This window comes from Crinia signifera, chromosome 8 (genome assembly GCF_055691185.1).
Source record: "Crinia signifera chromosome 8, ASM5569118v1, whole genome shotgun sequence".
Lineage (NCBI taxonomy): Eukaryota > Metazoa > Chordata > Amphibia > Anura > Myobatrachidae > Crinia > Crinia signifera.
In genome coordinates, this window is record NC_139224.1 from 120,103,644 (window position 1) to 120,127,111 (window position 23,468).

The 23,468-nt window shown below is 43.7% G+C and overlaps 1 protein-coding gene across 1 annotated transcript in view; it reads left to right on the forward strand.

Annotated features, from left to right (window-relative positions):
* The window catches only part of PLPPR4 (phospholipid phosphatase related 4), a 104,346-nt gene that overhangs the window by 75,209 nt on the left and 5,669 nt on the right, over positions 1-23,468 (forward strand). The window contains exons 3-6 of the mRNA XM_083157064.1: positions 4,866-4,995; positions 13,897-14,092; positions 16,734-16,791; positions 22,430-22,603. Of these exons, the coding sequence (XP_083013190.1) occupies positions 4,866-4,995; positions 13,897-14,092; positions 16,734-16,791; positions 22,430-22,603 (558 nt within the window). The remainder of the gene's footprint in view (positions 1-4,865; positions 4,996-13,896; positions 14,093-16,733; positions 16,792-22,429; positions 22,604-23,468) is intronic.

Consider the following 23,468-nt stretch of genomic DNA (forward strand, 5'->3'; position numbering starts at 1 on the left):
AGAGTCTCTGGAGTGTCAACTGTTTGTCAACTGTTTGTTTCAGGATAGCTGGAAGCTGGGGATACCAGCAGTGCAGGATAGCTGGAAGCTGGGGATACCAGCAGTACAGGATAGCTGGATGCAAATGCTGGGTAACTGGAACACCACAGAGCTTAAACAGGAGCACAGGCTGAAGCTTCCTCCCAAGGGATTGACTGCAATGCAAAAGCCCAGTGTTCATGCAGGGCTGGTAGGATAACCCCTCAGAGCAGCACTGATTGGGCAGCTGGCTGATTAGAAATGGCCACACTTGTTCACAGTCTCTGGATGAGGCAAACAGGGAACTAGCATGACACTTCTGCACTGGTAACTATAGAACTCACCCAGGTGCTCATTACTAGCAAAGACTCAGATCTTGCTACAGCAGGCTGGTAAGACAGGACAAATACACAGAGTTCTGGGAGAATTGTGACAGACTGTCAATCACTGATAGTCTGATGCTGTAGCATGACCGATGTCACAGAGCTGGATTCACATAATCAGTATGGGTGTAGCGCAAAGTACCAAACATAGGTCATTTGTGGCATGCACCACTTTGTTTTTTCCATATGTTTCACACTAAATGTTTTGGTACTTGTTTACTAGCATGGTGCCCATCGCATCGCATACCATAAGCGATACAATGGTATGCGATGCAACGCGATGGGCACCCGATGGTATACAATTTAAAATTGTATACCATTGTATATGGCATACAATGCCATACAATGCAATGCGATTTTAAATTGTATAAGCACCCTAATGGGTGCTTACAAAGTTAAAAGCATCCCCACGACACCTCCACTATCAACGCCAACCCGAAGCGCGGCGAGTGCAGCGAGCCTGCGAGGGGCGGCGGTACGCGTCCTACGACCTTTTCATACCGCCACCATCCACGTTGGAGTGGAGTTGCTTTTAGATAGTGTGGCGAGCATAGCGAGCCACCAAGCCCGAAGCGTGGCGAGCGGACGCGGAATACATGTAAAGTAATACGCCTCCCCCTCGCGGGACTCGCTGCGCTCACCACGCTTCGGGCTCGGTGGCTTGCTGCACTCGCCACACTATATGAAATCAACTCCACACCGACGTGGATAGTGGAGGTATGAAAAGGTCGGAGGACGCGTACCGACGCCCCTAGCTGGCTCGTTGCGCTCGCCACGCTTCGGGTTGACGTTCATAGTAGGGGTGGCGTTGGGGTGCATTTAACATTGTAAGCACCCATTAGGGTGCTTATACAATTTAAAATCGTATTTGGGGACATTTAACATTGAATAAACCCATTAGGGGGCTTATACAATTTAAAATCGCATCGCATACGGGCATATGGCATGCGATGCGATGAAAAAAATGCCATGTGACTGAATATCGTTGGTGCCGTGCTAGGTAACAAGTACCAATGTTTCTAAGTATGGTGACTCCATTCTATACCCAATTTATCCACTCCATGTTTTCCCATGGGGGAAAATGCAATAGACTGCAACTTGCAGGCATCAGTGAGATCTCACAGAGTCTGCCCAGTGTTTTAAAGTGGCAATCATTTAAAAGGTCGAGAGTGTGTCAGGCAGAGGGGGAGAGAGAAAAAGTGTGAGGGAGAGAAAGAAAGTGTAAAGGAGAGCGAGAGAGCAAAAATGTCAGCAAGAGAGAGAGTGTATAATGCACGAGAGAGTGTCCAGGGGAGTGAGTGGGGAAGAAAGAAGGAGGGGGGAATCAAAGGCAGACAGAGAAAGAGAGAGAGAAGGGGGGACAGAGAGAGAGAAGGCGAGAGGAGGGAGCCAGAGGGAGACAGAGAGAGAGAGAGAGAGAGAGAGAGGGTGAGCTGAAGAAAGATAGATAAGGGAGAGAGTGGGGGCAAGGCAGAGCACAAGGGAGCAAAAGGGGGTGGGGTGAGGGAGAGAGAGGAGCCAAAGATAGAGAGATGGGGTCTGAAAAGAAAAGGAGAGACAGGGGGGATTCAGAAGGAGAAAAAGGGAGGTAGGGGGAGAGCCAGAGGGAGATAGAAAAAGAGGTCAGAGCTGGAGATAGAGACAAAGATAGAGAGTGTTGGGCAGAGGGAGCCAGAGGGAGGGAGAGGGAGGGGGAGCACCAGAGAGAGAGAGAGGTGTAGACATAGACACCCAAAACCAGAAAAATGTATGTTGACCTATTTCCATGTCACCCTATGTTATGTCGAAACTTTGCGTGTGTCAACATTTGACCCATGTTTTTATGTGTTGACCTTTTGACTGTCGACCAATAGTGTTTGACCTTTTTACTATCGACCACACTCTGTTGACCTAGTAATGACCCATACTCTGGCTCCCCCAAGTCACCGCAATGTTTCTAGCACCATTGCTAGGCCATTGGCTTACATAGAAGCAACAGCAATAGCTCTAATGTGGTAATGCAGCAGGAGGTGTCATGCTACCTGCTGCATGACTGATCCTATGATGCAGCATCAGATCATCTGTGACAACACCGGTTGTCCTCGTCCTTCCTATGCAATGCTTGCGACAATGCCAGAGGCCATCGCTGCCCCCTCCCCACCCCAATCAGCATCTGACTGTTAATTACTGACAATTTGATGCTGTACTGCCATCGCAGACCGATACAGCACATGTGCAGTAGGGTTCAGCGCATGCACAAAGTCCTTTGGGATCTGAAAGAAGGTCAGTGTTATTGCAGTGGTATAGTTCTCTAGAAGAAATTAGAATGTATTGCATGCAAAATAAATATTGGGGCAGATTTATTAAGCTTGGAGAAGAGATAAACTGGAGATAAAGCGGAGAAAAGGTAAATGGAGATAAAGCACAGCCAATCAGCTGTGTTTGAAAAAGACAGTTGGGAGCTGATTGGCTGGTGCTTTATCTCCTTTTAACTTTTTTCCGCTTTATCTCCAGTTTATCTCTTCTCCAAGCTTAATAAATCTGCCCCATTATATCTAGCTGATAAATCCTTGGAACATTTACTGAAATGTTGTCTAGAATGTTAGTCAGTGTCAATTATTACAGATTAATAAAGCTGTAGAGTTTGCAGCAGACACTGTGGGAAGTAAGTAGCTCTGCTTAAATTGCAGAGTAGGAGTAGGACCTGCTGAGTAGGTGACTCACGTCTTTCCTATCCTGCTGCTTGCTTGCATTACTAAGGAGTTATTAAAATTTGAGCAAACATGTGTTTGGAATAATAAAAAAAATACTACATTTAAAAATGTGTTTTAAGGCATTAGTTTAAGTTTTTTTTAAGCAGTAAAGGTGACAGGTACGTAGGTAGGAAGATAAACGACTCTTTTCCTTTCTTTTCCTTGCATGTCGCCAGTGGTTGGCATCTTCTGCTCATCAGGCTGTAAGGTGGCATTGGGCTTTGACATCAGCCCAGAGTCACAGTTCCTTCCCATTACCAACATGGAAAAGCATACGCCATGCTTCAAACTATACCTACAGTACGCCTATATCCATGGGGTAAATAAGGACACTGGATGAGTCACCATACAATATATCAATCATTCAATGTGAAAGTTATTATCTAAGACCCTAGGTGACAGCAAAAATCACATATCTGCCTTTTTTTTGCTAATTATAAAAGACAATTTAAAATTTGTTCATATTACATCAATCAGTAAAGTATATTAGTAACCAATAATTAAATGTTTACAAGAAAATCATTTTCATTTAAAATAACTGGCTACATTTTGTTGTTCCCCAAAAACATAGAGCCTGGTTCAGCTTTACTCGGAATGGTCCAAATTCTGGCCCTTCGGCGGCATACGCATCTCCTGTGTAAATGCCTTTGGCTAGTATCACACCCTTCGAGGCTTTCAAACTGGTAGGGGAGAGAGGAGGGTAGGCGGGGGCAGACACTGGACTGGAGCAAGAGAAGACCCAGTGGTTTATGGACTTCCCCATGAAAATGCTGGGCCGATGTCTGCTCGTGGCGGGGGTCTGACATCACATGGCGTCAGGGAACAGCGGCGGAGATAAAAGTCAGTTTTCAATGACTTTATTTCCAAAGGGGAGAGAAATCATTTGGTGGCCATCTATTACATGTTTCTGAGGGGATGCGGATGGTACCGGTGGGCGGGGCTTTGTCAGGGCGGAGCTGATCTGTTCGCTAGGCTGAGAATTCAGCCTAGCGAACAGGTCTAAATTTTGCCTCTTATTCCTGCCTGACATTTAACAATGACCCGCTGCCCAAGTTCTACCTTTAGAGGGAGAAAAACACAGCAGTTACCTTGGTCGAGATGCTCTAATGCAAAAATGCGGTAAAAACCCTGTTATCTGGGTTTTTACCGCATTTTGATATGCAGGAAAACCCGCACGCAGGTTATCCTGCATATACCCTGGTAACATAACAGTGGTATCAATTATTCTTCATATTGTGGAACTAAATATACCAAGAAATGTAATTCAATATAACATTCAGTGAATCTTGTGCATTGGCAAATTTTCCCTTTACCCTTCCCCCACACAGATCGCCCATAAAAGAATATGGGCTTCTTAACATGACCCAGCCTCGCCACGCACCGCCCCCCACGGACGCCCCCTTACCTGTGACCTCCTCCTCCCTGCACTGTACTTGCCCTTCTGCGTGCAGAGAGGAGGAGGCAGAGCCCAACAGCAGCAGCCAGCAGTCATGTAAGGGATTAAGGGAGGGGGAGCCACTGGGGACCTGCTCACCCTCCGCCGGCAGCTCTTATCAAGTGCTGCCTGTTGCTATACTAATCGCATATGTTAGAGCATATGCGATTAGTATAGTAGCGGTCGCCGGCAGAGGGGGGTGGTAATTGGCGGCGGAGGCTAGAGCATCTGAAAAGTTTTCTGAAATAAACATGTATTTTTATTTTTTGTGACTGACTGAAATTCTTTTATTTTCAGATAATGGTGGGTGAAGGTGTCCTGTATTGTTGTCTGTCTAAAAGGAAAAATGGGATCGGCGCAGAAGCAAATATCAATGCTGGAGGATGCAACTTTAATTCCTTTCTAAGAAGAGCAGTTAGGTTTATAGGTATGATTTATTGCAGCATAGTATCATTGAAACAATGGGACGGACTAAGAGCATAGAACATAAGTGCAGGGAGTGGAGCTGCTAAGGGGCCCAGAACTGAGAGGTGCCCACTTTCGTTCTCAAAGTTGCATGTGTCTGGCCACCCTTAAGCAGAAAATTATTAGCTGCCCCACCACCACCCAAAGAATTAGAAAATTCCTGCCTTCTTACTGTTTAGAATATAATGTGCCTACTCTTGCCTATATTATAGATTATAATATGCCTCTCCCTACCTATAGTATAGAATATAATGTGCCTCCCCTTTCCTATATTACAGAGTATAAGCTGTCTCTCCCTTCCTATAGTATAGACAGAGGTGTAGGGAGGGCGGAGCCGGCGGAGCACGAGCTCCAGGCACGAGACATCAAAGGGCGCCGGAGCAGTGCCGCCCGCTCCCCCGCTCCCTCACCCGCCTGCTCCCTGCTCTGCCAGGCTTCACTGAGCCCTGTCCGCCACTATTAACACTGCCTCTGGACCGCTAGCCAATAGGCGCTTGCAGTCCAGCAGCCAATCAGAAGCAGAATTGATGGCAGCTGGACCACAAGCGGCTATTGGCTAGCGGTCCATCGGCAGCCTTAATTGAAAATAGTTGCAGACAGGGCAGGCAGCTCAGCCGGGCAGAGCAGGAAGCGGGCAGGTGGGGAGGAGGGGAGGGAGTCCCCCTTGACAAAGAGCAATAATAGTCCTTGGCAACGAGCAATAATAGTCCACCTTGGCAACGAGCAATAATAGTCCCTCTTGGCAACAAGCAATAAAAGTCCCCCTTGGCAATGAGCAATATTAGTCCCCTTGGCAACAAGCAATATTAGTCCCCCTTGTCAATGAGCAATATTAGTCCCCCTTGGCAACAAGCAATAATAGTCCCCCTTGGCAACAAGCAAGATTAGTCCCCTTTGGCAACAAGCTATTTTTGTCCCTCTTGGCAACGAGCAATTTCAGTGCCCCTTGGCAAAGAGCAATTTCAGTCCCCCTTGGCATCAAGCATGAAGCCACTGGCATCGAGCATGAAGTTCCTAGCAATGAGCATGTAGGTAAGTAATACTTGTCAGATGTGTAATGGGCATTGCAGTTTGTTATATAGTATGTAATGGGCATTATGGTATGGTATATAGCAGTGACGTGCGGTGAGGTTAGTGTTAGGTGAGGCAGGAGCTTTTATGGACAGTGACAGAGGGGTATGTGGGACTCTCCCCACATACCCCTCTGTCACTGTCCATAAAAGCTCGACAGTGGGGGATGGGGGAGAGTGACAGTGGGGAGAGTGACAGCGGGGGATGGGTTTAGTGACAGTAGAGGATGGGGGAGAGTGACAGTGGGGAGAGTGACAGTGGGGGGATGGGTTTAGTGACAGTAGAGGATGGGGGAGAGTGACAGTAGGGAAAGTGACAGTGGGAGATGGGGGAGTGACAGCAGGGATAGTGAGAGTGGGGGATGGGGGAGAGTGACAGTGGGGAGAGTGATAGTGGGGACATAGGGCTGAATCATCACTTACTTTTGAAGGCTACCAGGGCTCCAGCGGCATTGGCAGCGGGATGAGGGATTACAGCCTAGCGGAGGGGATGATACAGACGAAGTCACGCAGATCATGAATAAAGCCGTCCCAGGCTGCAGTTGCAGGAGGAAGGAGAAGAGCCAGGTCTCACAGAGGTGTCCCGATATACTGTACAGCGCTACAGTGTCATCTTGAAGAGAGCGGGGAGCGGACCGGTAGCTGGAGGAGTGAGGGGAGCCAGGCCTCCCAGCGTGGTCCCAGCATAAGAAGAGATCAGGATCCAGTGGGGTTGAGGCCGGGGTAGGATGAGGGAGGTTAGCTGGGGCACCCTAACAGATCTCCCGGCGCCCTGCGCTCCTGGGACTGCAGGTTATTGCTGGCGATACTGAGCTCAGCTCGCAAAGCAGGCTCCGCTCAAGGCATGCTTCTGCCCCAGGACCAGCTCTCCCGGCGCCCTGCGCTCCTGGGACTGCAGGTTATCGCTGGCGATGCTGAGCTCGCAAAGCAGGCTCCGCTCCAGGCCATGCTTCTGCCCCAGCACCAGCTCGATCTTGGCAGCCAGGTCCTGGGCTAGCTCGACTGCCGTTAATGGGTCCAGCAGCCTCCTGCCCAGCCGTGTGTGACAGCGGATCAGTCTGTCAGTGTGTGACAGACTGATCTGCTGTCCAATGACATCTGTCTCAGTGACAGGGGTGTGCTTTCATGTGAGCTGAAGGCACGTCCCTGTCACTGAGGCAGAGGAGTAGGTGCCGTTTCCCCATTCTAATTCAATGGGCTTTTCAGCCTCTGCTTGTGCCCGCAATTTAGCCCTGCCCCCCGCTTCTGACAGTTTTAAACTGTCAGCTTGAGGCACAGCTACCGCTGCTTCCCAGCGCTCACACAGCCTCTCAAACCATAAATTATAAAAATAAAAAATACAAATAAGATATTTATAACACAGTATATGTTTATAAATATCATCTTTGTATTTTTTTTTTTTTTTTTATTTATGACAGGTGAGGCTCTGCCTCCCCTGCCTCCCCTGACTGCACGTGCCTGGTATATAGTATATAATGGGCATCATGTGTGGCCTTATGTGTAATTGGTATTACAGCATGTGGCTTTATATGTCATGGGTATTACAAAGTTCGCTAAAATGTGCAATGGGCATTACGGTGTGTGGTATAATGTTAGGCCACACCCCTTTTTGCCGCGCCAGAGCCCGGCCTACTACAAATTGGGGGGGGGAGGGGGTGGGAAACATGCCGGGCACCGTGGCACCTAGCTACACCACTGCGAGTAGAATGCAATGAACCTTCCCTTCCTTTAGGGTGAGATGTACTAAGCCTTGAAAAGTCACAGACCATGTGACAGTTAGGAGCTGATTGGTTGGTACATTTTCACTCTTCATTTTATCACTTTTTAATCTTTGTACTGTACATCCGGCTTCTGTGAGTATTGGAACCTCACTGAATTTGTTTCCTTTAGAACCAATGCATTGACCTGTTCCAGCTGCTTTTTTCCCTGTATCATGCAGCAAAGGAAGCTGTCCTGCCGCCTTCAGCAGCGGCCGCCCCTAGGCATGTGCCTCACATGTCTAGTGGGAAATCCAGCACTGGTTATATACATTAGCCTCTATTTGTGGTACATAGGAGCCCTTACAAAGAATGTTGTTGTTTTTTTAACCTCCCAATACAGGCGAGGAATTGTTATTCTAGTAAAATGGAACCGAGGTGGAATTTAGTAGCAGGAACACAGGACCTCAATGAACAGTCTAAAACCAGATGCATTAACTGCAGATATTGGGCCTTATTCAGCGTAGATTGCTAGTTAGAGAAAAAGCAGTTGGCTGCTATCATAAAGTCAATGCCGAGACAGAGAGCAAAGCAGTCAGACAGAGAGAGAAGCAGTCAGAGAGAGAAGCAGCCCCTTGCAAAATTGCGAATGCATCACAAATAGCGATATATTCACAGGTCCATTCACAACAAATGAACCATCAAACAGTTCTCCATCTGTGTCAGTCTAGTTCTCCATCTGTGTCAGTTCTCCATCTGTGTCAGTTTCCATGCCACTTCTATTCGTGCGGATGTTTATTCGCTAATAGCAACTGCACATGTACAACGCAAATACGAAGCACACACACTCATTTGATAACCAAACAGTTTTCATATTCTCTGATTAGCCATCCATGCTGAATTTGGCACATTGGACACAAGTCTGATACCATCATGTCTTCAGTAATCATATTTCCAACTGGATAGCAGTTTTCATACTTTCTCACTCTTGTAAAGGATTGTTTCACATTCAATTGTTGTTTGTAACTACTAGCCTTCCTGGTCCCCTTCTAGAATGAAGCACCACCAGTCACAGTAGAAGCAGCAATCCCTAGCACAGAAGCATACTTCTGGGGAGTCCTGGATAGGGAAGAGGTCACTTAGCCTTTTGCAAACTGATTGCAGGACTTAATCTAATCATTAATGAGAAGATTGGTGATGAATATGTTGGTAGTGGAAATTGCATGTGCTGGGATTTAGCTGAGAGCTGGGAACCAGCTGATGCTAGATGGCATGGTAGTATTTTACCAGTTGAGCCTGCAGGAGGGGAGGCTGGGCTAAGGCTGCAGGGAGGGAGGGTTAGGCTGAGGGGAAGAAGGGGGGGCGGGTGGTTAGAATACTCACTCTAGACCTGGCCATCTGGATGCTTAGGCAGTCTTCTGATTGCTGACATTTTCAGGAATCCGGTACCCAACCCCTTTAAAAGATAATATGGAAATATACATAATTACTATATTGAAAAATAAATATAGAGTTTAACTTTTGGTAACCTTAACCCTCTCGGTTACAACACAACAAAGGCAGGTTGGGCGGTACGAAAGGCATAGAGTGTCTTCCCACAGGTAAGTGCTCATCGTAACCGATACTGGCATTCCCAGGAGGAGAAAACTCCTTCCAATGAGACCTATCCAATGAGTGACCGGCATGTAGCACTTCCAATAGTCACTGCAAGCCCCGGTATAGCCAGTGTTGTTATGTACTGCAATTGGCTCACTGAGGAGGTGAATTTTACTGGGTGGGCACTACCCTGCAGCCCAAATAAACAATCTGCCAATGTTCCTCACTGTCCTAGATTGCTCCTATTGATTGACATTTCACTTATATACCATTTTAACACATCTCTGTACCCAGCAAGCTGTATTTGTCAGCGGGGGAGATATAAACTGTACTTTTATATTTAATTGGCAAGTATAAATATTATTGTGTTTTTCAATTATCATTCATTTGTATACAGCATTTTACTCCTTTTTATGATATCAGTCATCAAATCTGCCTTGTCAAGTTTTATTATTATAGAGCGCAGTGCCATCCTTAGCTTTATTATTAAACTATGAAAAGCGATACTTTACATCGCTGCGATAATCAATGGGAGAAAAATGTATACTATGACTGTGTATAGTTAATGGACCTCTATGTGCGATGCAGTTATTCGTGACCACCGTATAATAACATAGGCATATGAGACATATAGTAAATATAACAGTGAAAATAGAAGAAAAGTTGTTTTGTATGATATATTCTGTAAAACTCTACTATCTGAAAATGTTTCGAATTAATCTTGCGATAAAAAGTCAGTTTAATAATAAAATCTCTAATAATATATGCTTGATAAACAATAGGACACTACTCAGGGACCACATGGGTGTCCCTGACTTATTGGGCCTTATTTAGATGTGGCATACTTCATAATTGCATACTTCAGCCGCTTGGTGACCACATCTACCTGAGGCTGATTACTGTTAATGTCAATAATCAGATGAACAATCAGCGGCGTAACTATAGCACCGCAGCCCCCGCCACCGCGGGGGGGGGGGGGGCGCTGTGCATATGGGGGCGCCAGGGGGCTGCGGTGCTATAGTTAACCCCCCCCCCAATCCCCCGCAGTCTTACCTATAGCGCTGGTCCCGGCGGCTCCGTTCTTCTGCTGAGGACCACCACAAAATGGCCGCCCCCATATAGCACACAGTTCTCTGAAACTGTCTGCTGTATGGGGTCGGCCATTTTGTGGTGGTCCTCAGCAGAAGAACGGAGCCGCCGGGACCAGCGCGATAGGTAAGTCTGTGGGGGATTGGGGGGGTTTGCATAGGCGGCGGGGCGGCAGGGCAGGGAGGTAGGGGTGCTTGGCGGGGCGGTGGCGAGAGGGGCGCCCCCCCTAACAGCGGGGGGGCGCCCAAAACGTAGCTACGCCACTGTGAACAATACATAAAAAAGAGCCAGCTATCTGCAATAATTTAGGATAAGGCATATTCACGTTTGAGTAACCAGTTTCAGAATCTATAACCAAGAGACCAGGCAACAGCAGGACAGTGCTATGGCGCATACAGTAGGTGAAGGCTCAGGCGGGTATGGATCATTAGGTAGACAAGGACAGTGATTAGGTTGACCACTATTGGTTGAAAGGCAGTAAGTCGACACATTAATAAGGTCAACATGCATTAGGTCTGCATGTTTAAAACGTCGACATGACAAAAGGTTGACATGATGTTTTATATGGTTCTTTTGGTGTCCTTTTCGACGTAGGTCAACATGGACATCGTATAAGTGTACTGCGTCCTCTCATATGACTTGCTGGACTCGCCATGCTTTGGGCACTATTATATTCCCCTTCACGACCACTGCAATGGTGAAATAAGTCCTTTTTAAAAAAAAATGTAAAAAACTCATCTCCACTTTTTGACCGTCGACCTTTTGACCCTGTCAACATCATCACCCAGTCGACCTAATGCATGTCAACTTTGTTCGTGTGTCAACCTAACATCCCCACAGCCTGGTAGTCAGCACTGCTGTTATGTACATTAGGCAATCAGACCTGTGGAAGGAATTAAAGAAGGGGGAATGTAGGCTGTAATAAAGCATCAATGTGACATATAGTACACTGCTAATGCAGCGCCTACTGTAACACAGCAGCCTCTCGGTTATTGCGTTCTCATGGGTGTGTGATTGAACAGAATATAGGTCATGTCATGAGTGGATTTTCTCTTACATACAATAGGTCTGAAGACTTTTCAGTGCTGAATATGAGCCTTAATAAAAGAGCAGACATGCTGCAAGTTTTTACAATATCCCTTTTATCTAAACAATACACACATACATATATGAAAAGACAGCATTTAAATCAATATTTTTATACATTTGAAAGCCATTTAAATGATCTATTGCTGCATGTAAGGAGAGTCTGAGCAGGGAGAACTAAACATAGCATTCAGATTACAGTGTGCAAGAGCGCAGATAACATCAATGTAACGGTGTGCGGACTTTAGTGCGTCAGTGTCATTGATATTGGGAGTTGTGCCTTCCTTACTGTAAGGCAGGGCTGTAACTGGGGGAGTGCAAGCACTGGCGCTACTACCAATGCCCAATGGCACCTATAATAACTGGCTTGCTGGGTGCCTGGAACACCACTTTGCAGCTTGTAGAGCCACACTTAGGGACACATTCATGTTTGTGTGCACATGCCCATGCAGCTGCATTTTTCGAGGTTACAGAACTGATAATCATTGAAAGTGAAGGTGTTGACCAGGAAAGAAGATAGACGCCCCTCATAGCCTTCAAAAAGCCATCCTCATTTGCATACTCATAAGCAGCACTGGCGCAATAATGGGGAACATTGGCTCCTACGGTTGATCAATGGCTACATGGACTATCCGGCGCCGGTCTCCTGGTGGTAGTCTGGATGCATAACTAATATGAATTGATCCTGGTCCACCAACCCAAGGCACCCCTATGAGTGTCCTGAGGCACCCCAGGGTGCCTAGGCACACAGTTTGGGAACCACTGGCTTAGCCATTAATTCTGTTAATAGATTGCGTGGGTTCCATCCAGCCGAGCCTTACACCCTAATTTAACCTGATATGAGGAAGAATCTTTGTTTTTCCGGTATGTAGAAGCTTTTTGAAGTTGTATTTGTACTATTTTTATGATATTCTATGTATCCAAATCCTGATAATATGTTAAAGTTATGTATAGTGTGATTTGGACTTTTCCGGATTATTTGGAAAATTCTACTCCGGATGTCTTTATTTTGGACACACATAGGTATGTGTCTGATACATGTTTCCACTATACCACCAGTTGGTGATCAGGGACACCTAAGGTTTATTAAGGTGACATACCCATCTTGGTCTTTCTCCTCCCCTCCATCTCCAAACCTGTTCTTTTCTTCGCCCGAATTGACCAACCTACCAGAGTTGTACATGCATCCCACACCCCAGTGAGAGTTTTTATATGATTGTACATTTTATAGCTATTAAATATCAATTGTTAATTTAAATTGGTTTATTTCATTGAGCGCCCTCTGAAACCCCATTTCCTTTCATTTCTATTGCTTGGGTCCTGTCTAACAGAGGATCCTTCAGAGGAGCTGCTCCTTTTTTCTGAGCGCAGAGAGAGGACCTCCGTATCTGTTATATATATATATATATATATATATATATATTAGTAATCCCGCTCAAAGCTTTGAAAGCTAGGCTGCTACCTTCTGTGTTTGTGCATGTGTGAGAAAGAGATGTAGTTTCACTTTCTGCCAGCAGGTGGCAGTGTTTCGGAGACACTAGACATATAGCAACTCCAGGAAGGCAGCACTCAGAGACTTGGTACAGTGCAAAAAACAGCTGTGCTTTAATACTGACTGACACATTATAAATGATCCACAGGTGGAGTTAATTACTTCACTTATGATTCTGTGAGGAGACCTGGAAAACGTTAACAGTTGGTAGCTCTCGAGGACTGGAGTTGGCTATCCCTGGTATAGCTGGTATAGCTGGTACCAGCAGGGAATAGGCTGTCTATTACTGTTATCTACTTGTGTAAAGCATTAGTGATATCTGTGATCCACTGGACAAGTCCAGTGATTACCGTATAGCATTTAGGTGCAATATAGTGCTGTGCCGTGTTTGACAGTCTTCCCTGCCTTCCCCCACTGTGTCTCCTGCGTCCGTCCTGGCCTATAAATGCCACACCCCCTGTGCAATGTAAAATGTAGGACTTTTAGAGTCACATTCTTGCAATGTTGGAATATAAAATGATACCTATTACTTTAAATACAAACAATAAACCTTTCACATGTTCATCAGGTGTATATATATAACACCAAAGTTTAGGTATGATATACAATATGTTTTTGATGTACAGTACATGTGATGGGGCTGTAGGGGTTCTGAGTATCACACAATGTCCATGACAGACATACCTCAGTACCTCATCCATGTCAAGGATGCTACATTTTTAAGAAGCCAAAAATGTTTGATCAAACCTCATTAGTTATATATATTTTGTAATATATGCCAGATACAGTACATGGTATTTGTCACTAACTACTGTTATTGGTTTCCATTCAAGGTGTCCATGTGTTTGGACTTTGTTCTACAGCTCTCATTACTGATATCATCCAACTTTCCACTGGCTACCAGACCCCTTACTTCCTGACAGTCTGCAAACCCAACTACACATCTCTAAATGTATCCTGCAAAGAAAATCCCTATGTGTTAGAAGACATTTGCTCTGGACAAGACCTTGCTGTGATAAATGCTGGCAGGTAATGTGTACAACTAAAAACATTTGTTACACAGGCTTCACTTTTATGTTTGCCTCTTGCAGGAAAAACTACATCTGACATTTACCATATAAATAGTACCTAATGGGGCAGAATTTGTGGCAATTACTGTATGCTTTAATTTGCAGTGAAAAATGCATTCATAAAAATACCACAATCACATGCCTGCTACTATGACAATCTGTGTGCAGGTTGGCACCAATACCATAGGCACCCCGTTTATACCAGCCATGCCTCACACACATCCATGATTTTAATAATTTGCTTTTCTAGTGAAGTACACCTTGGCTATTAGGTATTCATGAAACTTTAAAAACCTATGTACTACAACAGAAACAGCTCTAAACCGATTGTACATGCACAAAACTGGTAACGCAAGACAAAAAAAAAGGAATTAACAGGACTAAAAAGACTTCTGGTAGCCCGAGTGCTCATGGGAGTAAAGACATTGGAAGGGCATGACTACTCCTACTTGCTATGTACAGTACATAACTATTAACAATGAACATGGTCACAGGGGACATGTTTATGCCTCCCATGCACCCCCAGGTCTTTGCAGCAGCCTAGGGCTGGGGAATCTGTAACTGCACCCCCACCCCTCTCGTGTCCCTGAATATACAGTATACATCCAATGGAAGCATCTACCAGCTTCATAAATGGATAATCTGTTAGGCAACCAAGTGAGCCCTGAAGTGTCAGATTACCATAACCTATGTTTATGTTGGTTCTTTTTAGCAAACTTCCCAACATGACCCATTCCAGGAGGGACAAACTGCTCTCTTGGACTTCCCTGACGACCACCTGTGAACAATATCACCATGCACTACGGAACAAATTTATATTTTAAATGTATTTCTCCATACTCCATATCTTGCATCTAATTGGTTGCTATAGAAACAGCTCCACTTATAAAAAAAACACTTTAATAAATATTTCCTTAATACAGCCCCATGAATTCAGTAAGAAGACACAGGGGTGTATTTAGTAGGGTGTCAGATGACTCACCGACAGTCACGATTCCGATGGTTGTTTCTCCATCATCGGAAACCCTACTGGCAGGAGTATGACAGTCGGAATCCTGAGTTACGCAGGCTATTTTCCCTTGTGGGATTCCACAACCCCCATAGAGGGAGAATAGAATACTGTAGGTGGCAAGCGCAGTGTGGCGAGTGCAGGGAGCCCACAAGGGACTTTAATGCGCTCGCCCACCTTTTCGGACTCCTGAGAAACATCCCTCGGAATCCCAACTGTCGGAGAATCATACCATACCCATTTAGGAAAATTAGATTTCTATTGAAGATTGCTCACAGCAACCTATTAGGATCTACTTATTTATTTAGCACCTTCTAGAAGATAATAGATACAGATGTATCGGGCCTTATCCTTGCTGGCGATCCGCCAGCAGCATGCTGCTGGCGGATCGCCAGCAACACGGCGCCTCTATCTGACTGAGACGCGCGTGCGTCCCCCACGCACGCGCGTCTCAGTATCCGGGCGGCGGGGCGGCGAGGCGGACGCAATACTGTCCGCCTCCTGCTCAACAGGGCTGGGGGGGACCTCTGGCCACTGTGGGGGGATGCGGTCGCCCGGTGTGGGCACCGGGCGACCGAGGGCAGCACCGTCGGAAGGGGACGCGCGCGCACCTCGTGCGCGCGCGTCCCCTTCCGGCATACAGATGGCGGCGGGGCAGGGGATGGAGATGGCGAAGCCATCGCCATCCCCTGCAAAGATGAATCCCGCTACATCTGTAGCATCTGATTGGTTGCTATGAACAACATCCCATCTTCAATAGAACTCCCATCTTAGTAAGTTTACCCCACTGACTGTGGATAATGGTCATCTTGCTGTTTAGTCATGCATAATCTGTAAACAACCTCTCTGATTATAATAGTGGTTCCCAACCTTTTTTCTCTCCCGTACCCCTTGATTAGGCTTTTCATTTATAAGTACCCCTCATCTCAATTTGAAATTTCCACAGTACTTATGAGTGGAAGTGAGCAGTTTGCGTGTCCTAATATTAAGGAGTAGCCGTGGACTAGTATATGGTCAGGAATCAGGTCCGTCTTTGTCTGGCCGCTGGCTGTGTATTGTCTCCAGAGTTCCCGCTAACGCCTGTAGGATTAATGCTTCTTCCACCCATGTCAGTGCGAAGCAGATGTTCACAGGTAGCTTTCAGTGAATTGCTGGTTGGGCAAAAGCACGAGGAGACGCTGATGACGCTGCAGATGGAACTGGAAATGATACAACGTGGCTTGTTTCCATGTCAATGGTAGACTTCTTTTGCCATTGAGAGACTTTTTCTTCTTCCCCCATTATCAATATTATTTTCAAGTACCCCCAACTGGTCTGCAGAGTACCCCCAGGGGTACTAGTAAGCCAGGTTGGGAACCACTGGATTATAATAATACCTTTCTATAGCTAGAAAAATGTTAAGCAATAATCATCTGGCGCACAGAAACGGGCCCTTTAAATTTGAGCCATTTTAGTTTGAAAATGTAAGTCTGTAACAAAATTTGAATAGGAAAGTAAACTAATTAAGGCTTTCGTCTTGAGGAGTAATTGGTTATGTCTCTAAAGGAACTTTTACAAATACATTATAATTTTGCTTGTCTTTTCTTGGCAGAAAATCATTCCCTTCTCAACATGCCACCCTGGCAGCATTCGCAGCTGTTTACATTTCTGTAAGTAGACAAACTTCATTTAAATTCAAAAAGACAATTGTAGCAGCAGTGTATTAAAGGGATATTACCTTTTGTATTATAATTTGGGAAATCATATGTTTTACATGACAAATCTGTTACTTATGGTTGAACGCATATTCTGTAGCTGTGAATCAATTTACACCTGCGTGTAGATTAATAGAGAGACAGGGGGAAAATTACTAAGATGTGCATTCTACTTCACATGTGATGTTGCTATGGGCAACCAATCAGATCCTGTATACTATCTTCTAGAGGGTGCTAAATAAATAAGAAGTAGATTCTGATTGGTCTCCCATAGCAACATCACATGTGAAGTAGAAAACACATCTTAGTAAATTTCACCCACAGTATCTAGATAGATATGCAAGAGGTCTATAGGCAATAAGTTTACAGGATCAAAAGGTCAACAGGGTCAAAAGGTCGATATGGAAAATGTAGACACATGAAAAGGTTGACATGAATGGTTTTTTTTAAATGTCGACACCTGTTAACATGGACCCTCGAATAGTGTAATGCGTACCCTCGCATGGGTTGCTTCAATCGACATGCTTTGGGTCTGGTGCCTTGCTTCGCTCAGCACACTTTAACATTCTCAATTGTAGTCCACATGGATGTTGAAGTATGAAAGAAGTCTATAAAATGTAAATATTTGTGAAAAAGTCCTGTCAACCTTTTGACCATGTTCATCTATTGCTGGCCTGCGCCTGGCTTTGCAGCTAAACTGCAGCTAGGGAGCTGTAGGTCATATGCGAGCACTGTATTGCGAAGCGCTCGCACTTAAGCGATATGCCCACAAATTTTTGCCAGCACATCGCAGGGAGAGACCCTGTAAGTGGGGAGGCCTTGCTGTACTCTGAGAAGCCCCCCTCAGAATACCACTTGAGCTTGCAGTTTTGTGAAACTCTACTATACACTGCAAAAGAGGGCATTTATGTTCACCTCAGCAGTTGGGACAAGAATGCGCATGAATAAGAACTTAAACTGTGGTCTCGACGCGACAACAGTTTAAGTTGCATCAGGGGGCAGCAATGTGATAATGCGGCAATGCGGGGGTGGGATGGAGCACTTTCTGGGATCGGGCTGGAAAATAAAGGAGTGTCTGGGGCAGTCCAGGGGAGGGCCACGATGGCTGAATGACATCACATGCAGCCGTTGTGACCCGGAAAATGACCAGCTGTATATCAAAGTGCTTGCACTTTAAAGATGTTCCCAGCAAACAACTCTATATCAGGACCATAGTCCGATTTCTTTTCTTCTTCTGTGAAAATGAATGTTACCAGTTGAGGGGCTTTTAGTGATTTTTCTGCAAGCAAACTTTAAACTAGAGTACACTACATGGTATGATGGAGCTTTAAAATCCCATCTGTATTTGCTTCTTTAATCAACACTTCTGAGAAGACTTTATGCTATTTTCTGGAACACCTATTCAGTGAAAAGTGCATTAGGGAGGTCAGGCTCTGTTAACAAGCTCAGCAAACCATAATGTGCTCTCTTTGTGCATGGGGTCGTGCTGAAATAGAAATTGGCCTTTGATAAACTGTAAAATGTTATTGCCTACCAAAGCATTAAGATCTGGCTTCACGGGAATTTAAGGGCCATGAACAAACAAATACTTTGTGCCGCCATCTTCTGCACTGTGTGGTTCCGATGGGTGATCACTGCTGAACTGTTGTTTCTAGATTTTCTGCTTTACAATAATAACACTTAAAGCTGATGCTACCTCATTGTGGCTTAAATGATTAAACACATACTTTTGGTCATGCATTGTATTTATTTATTATTAACAGTTTCGGTACTTGTGTACTAGCACTGCGCCCATCGCATCGCAGACCATAAGGCATGCGATGGTATGGGATGCGATTGCAGCCGATGTTATACAATTTTAAATTGTATACCATCGAATTGTATGGCATTGTATGCCATTGTATGGCATATACAATGGTATGCGATTTAAAATTGTATAAGCACCCTAATGGGGGCTTACAATGTTAACTGCACCCCCATGCCACCCCCACTATGACGTGTCCTATGACCTTTTCATACCCCCACTATCCACGTCGGCGTGGGGTTGATTTTTTATAGTGGGGCAAGCGCAGCGAGCCACCGAGCCCGAAGCGTGGCGAGCGCAGCGTGCCCCGTGAGGGGACGCGGAATACATGTAAAGTAATACGCGTCCCCTCGCGGGGCTCATAAATCAACTCCACCCCGACGTGGATAGTGGGGGTATGAAAAGGTCGTAGGATGCGTACCGCCGCCCCTCGCGGGCTCGCTGCGCTCGCCACACTTCGGGTTCACGTTCATAGTGTGCATGAATAAGAACTTAAACTGCGGTCTCGACGTGACAACAGTTTAAGTTGCATCAGTGTATTAATCCCATCTTGCACTGCCAGTAGAAGTCAGTATTGGAAGCTTGGGAGATATGGCATGTTGGCGTCAACAACAAAATGCTTGACCATGCATGGAAGTGTGGAAATGGCATTTCAAACCAGCTGCATTGATGAATATACACCAACCAATCTGGTTATAATGACATATATCCCATAAGGCAGCACATGAGATTCCCAAACATGAATCTTTTTTGGCAAGTTTTGGGAGATAAATGCACCACTTGGTGGTTAGAAGTGACATGCTCACTCTAGCAACTGTATACACGCATGTACTGTATAAAGTCCAGCTTATGCATAGAGTACATGTCAGCATTTTGTGAATGTTATACAGGTACTGTACCTAAAGTCAATCTTTGCAGATTGTAGAAAATACTTTGTTTTCCATGTGAAATATGTTCACTTTAGAAGCAATAGAAAATCCGACATTGATTGACATGATGACAAGCTTTTAACTGTGCATGAAATACTTTGCCTTCCCTCCTACAGATAGAACAGCTCATACAGGAGAGGCAGGCAGCCAAACCTGCTAACTATCAATTAGACATTCATATTTTACCCACTCCCCCTCATTAACCCTGTGCATATCAGAGGAACTTTTCTCTTTAATAGCTTTATAGCAAAAAGTGTTATTTAAAACATCAATTAGAGACCTTCAGAATAATCTAATCTTGGTACATCTATTACCCCAGTGGAAGCTGCTAATCCTGAGTCTTTTTATTCTAGTTTCTGCTCTTTAAATGTGATGTTGAAGTAGGCTTACAATACTATACCTTTAAACCGGGACACTAATGTTCTGTGGCTGGCTGACTTCAAGCCTGCATTTCACTGGTTTTACTCAGCTACCGAACCTGCATAACGCATGAGCATTACGTTTTAAAGGGCTAAAATCGTAAGCGTATGTTTAAGCACAGGTTCTCAAACTTGGGACCTTATTCTAGTTCACTCTTTCTGACAAAATCCTTCTTAGATGGAAAAAACCATGTGCACTGCAGGGGGGCAGATGTAAAATGTGCAGAGAGAATTATATTTGGGTGAGTTATTTTGTTTCTGTGCAGGGTAAATACTGGCTGCTTTATTTTTACACTGCAATATAGATCTCTCTTTGAAGTAAACCCCCACCCAAATCTAACTCTCTCTCTGCACAAGTTACATCTGCCCCCCTGCAGTGCACATGGTTTTGTCCATTTAATAAGGATTTTGTCAGAAAGAGTGAACTAGAATAAGGCCCTCGGTCCACAGGACCCCAGACAGTTCATATTTTCCAGATCGCCTTACAGAATCACAAAAGCAATATTTAGCTTCACCTCTGAATATTTTAATATGCATCAGTAGTAATAAATACACCTGTGCACCTCCAGATGTGTCCTTTCATACGGTTACTTAATGTGAAACTCAAAATGTACAACTTATTCACATAAATAAAATAACAGGAAGTGGCAAACTACATTTAAATTGATGTTTTACATTTATACATCTGTATGTGTTGGATTCCGAATCTGAGTGAAAAAATCGATCTGATGCAAGCAATTGTGGCTTTTGTGCTTCATAAGTCACTTTATATATGTGGCAATCCAATGTACAGGTATTTGTCATTAAAGCTACAACCTAGCATCCCTAGTAGACTGTGAGTGGCTTTTCTATCCGTCTGTGATTTAAATAAGACACAAAATTTGTACACAAATACCATACGCTTCCCTACATTAGTGTTGGCCATTGGCAACTGATGGTTAACCACCAATATTATATAGCTTTGCTATAAATGGTGGAGCATCAATGGTTTTTCACCATCATGATGAAGAACACATAGATGATTTCTTCCTACTTGGTGTAGAGTCTGGCTCCGTCCCCAGATGCACCAACATAGCTCTGCCACCACCTTTAGTTGGCCTGCAGCCCAGAGAGTTATAGAGCAGGGATGATCTTTAATGGTGACCGTCAATATTTATCCCACCGAAGGCCATCCTTCTTCCTCCTCTTGGAGCATCTTAGTCACTCAGTGTTTATTGTGCCTTATGATTTACAGACTACCAGTGAGTACACATCCATGGATATGCTCCATACCTCCCACCATAAAATGACCTTTACTTTTGTACACATTTTCCATACTGGATTTTGTAAACAACTCATTGCAAAACTTTAAGTATTTCAGTCAGTCATTAGATTTTTTTATTCAGTTTTTATTGTAATTGGCACTACATGTAAACTTATTACATTATGTATTTTTATTATATGTCTACCTAAACCTGTATCAATGAAGTATAGTATTTAGACATGTATGGAAAACAGAAAGTGTCCCACACAACATACAGTATATACTTTACTAAGGATTATAAATATAAGTGACATTCTACAGAGCATAAACCAGCATTTTATACATTTTTAAAGACTACTATTTGACTTTTTCAGATATGCGCTGGCAGTGCTCCCGATGGTTATGTATACTAAGTACACAATAAGATTTTTTTTTCATTGTATATATAGACGATGGTTCCACAACTTATTATGGAATTGTAGGCAGCTTTCTAAAGATGGAGCAAGCATAAAAATGTAGGGTTCGAATTAAGAAGTTATATGAAACCAAATATCTAATGAAAAGTTATTTCTCCATATCATTTAATCACAAATATTGTTCGTTTCACTGCTGTTCACACTATGGGGATTTAAAAAGTTGTTGAACAGCCTACATTTGTGTTAAGTGGTCAAACACTTTATCCAGGCAACAGATGGACATGTGACAGATTCTAGATTGATAATAACAACAAAAAAAGAAACAAGTAGAGCAGGGAATAACAACAGAGTTAAATTAGAATACTCAACAAAACTGAAGTCTGACCATGCAACACAATAGTTTTGTTTTCTGAATTTGCTCCTCGGTTTAAATCAGCCCGATAATGACTCATGAGTTACATATCTCGCAGTGTAATTAATTATGTATTCAAAAATTTCTAGATTTTGCTGTGAGTGAGGTTATACTTTATCCTTATAGGCAAAAATACAAATTATTGTTAAATAATAACAATTATAACACTCAATTTACTAAGCTACACAGCAAATTTATAAATTTAATAATTAATTATCCAGTTAATTGTAGAGGTTTTCAAGCAAATGAGATTTTTTTTAAGTGATGCAGCACAGTAAAACGTATTTATTACAATATGTAGAAACGATAGTGGATATAAAGCCCATATATGTACCATTACTAAACTATAGGGTCTTCTTTTACTTTCTAGATGTACTTCAATGCAACGTTAACTGATTCCTCCAAGTTATTGAAACCATTACTGGTGTTCTCCTTTATAATTTGTGGGATTATTTGTGGTCTGACTCGGATTACTCAATACAAAAGTCATCCAATTGATGTTTACAGTGGCTTCCTTTTGGGAGGAGGAATAGCTTTATATTTGGTAAGTAGCAAGAATGGTTTATGTTATTACAGATTTCAAAATTGTAATCACTGTATTTGTAATTTGATTGTATTATTTGTATGTTTTGCATGTGGGATATTTAATAATAAAAAATGTATTATTTCATAGCAATAACAAAATCCTACCTGCAATTTTGGATGCAAAAATTACAACTAGGCCAACATTTCCTTCAATAAGAGTTATTTTTTCCTGGCATCTGTACCAAAGAGTATGGCACAGAAAGCTGGCTATGATTTATTTTACATTATCTATGAAATAAGGAACAATTACAGAAAACTATAATCTGACTTCTGGTAACAGAAACAAATGTACTAATCTACTATTATTCAATGTATTGTTAGTAAACACCTTAGTCAGAACATAAGAGGCCCATGCATCTACTGTAGCCTGTATTATTAGTATTATTAGTATTATTATTAGCAATTATTTGTATGGTGCCACAAGTGTTTCACCTGACAGAATATATAAATAAGCAATAGCAAGAATGCCTGTATTGAAGTAATTCCTCATTCTGTCAATACTGGGGTCGGGGGATCTGAAAAATCCAACATGTTGAACAAGCTCGATTCCATGATTCCAACCTAACAATGGTTGGAATCGGTGAGACTTAGATTTTTAACATGTTGTATTTACCCGTTTTCCATATTGGTGATCATCCATGCCCACTGATCTGAAGGTGTGATGGCCCCGAATGCGGAATCGTGGCACAGATGCATAGCCCGCTATACTCCTCAAAACTCTATACCCAACAATAACATTTACAGTGTTTCTATAAAACATATATATTGAGCCCTGTATTCTTATTAAGGAGTCTACTACTAACTAATGGTTGGTTGTCACCTGG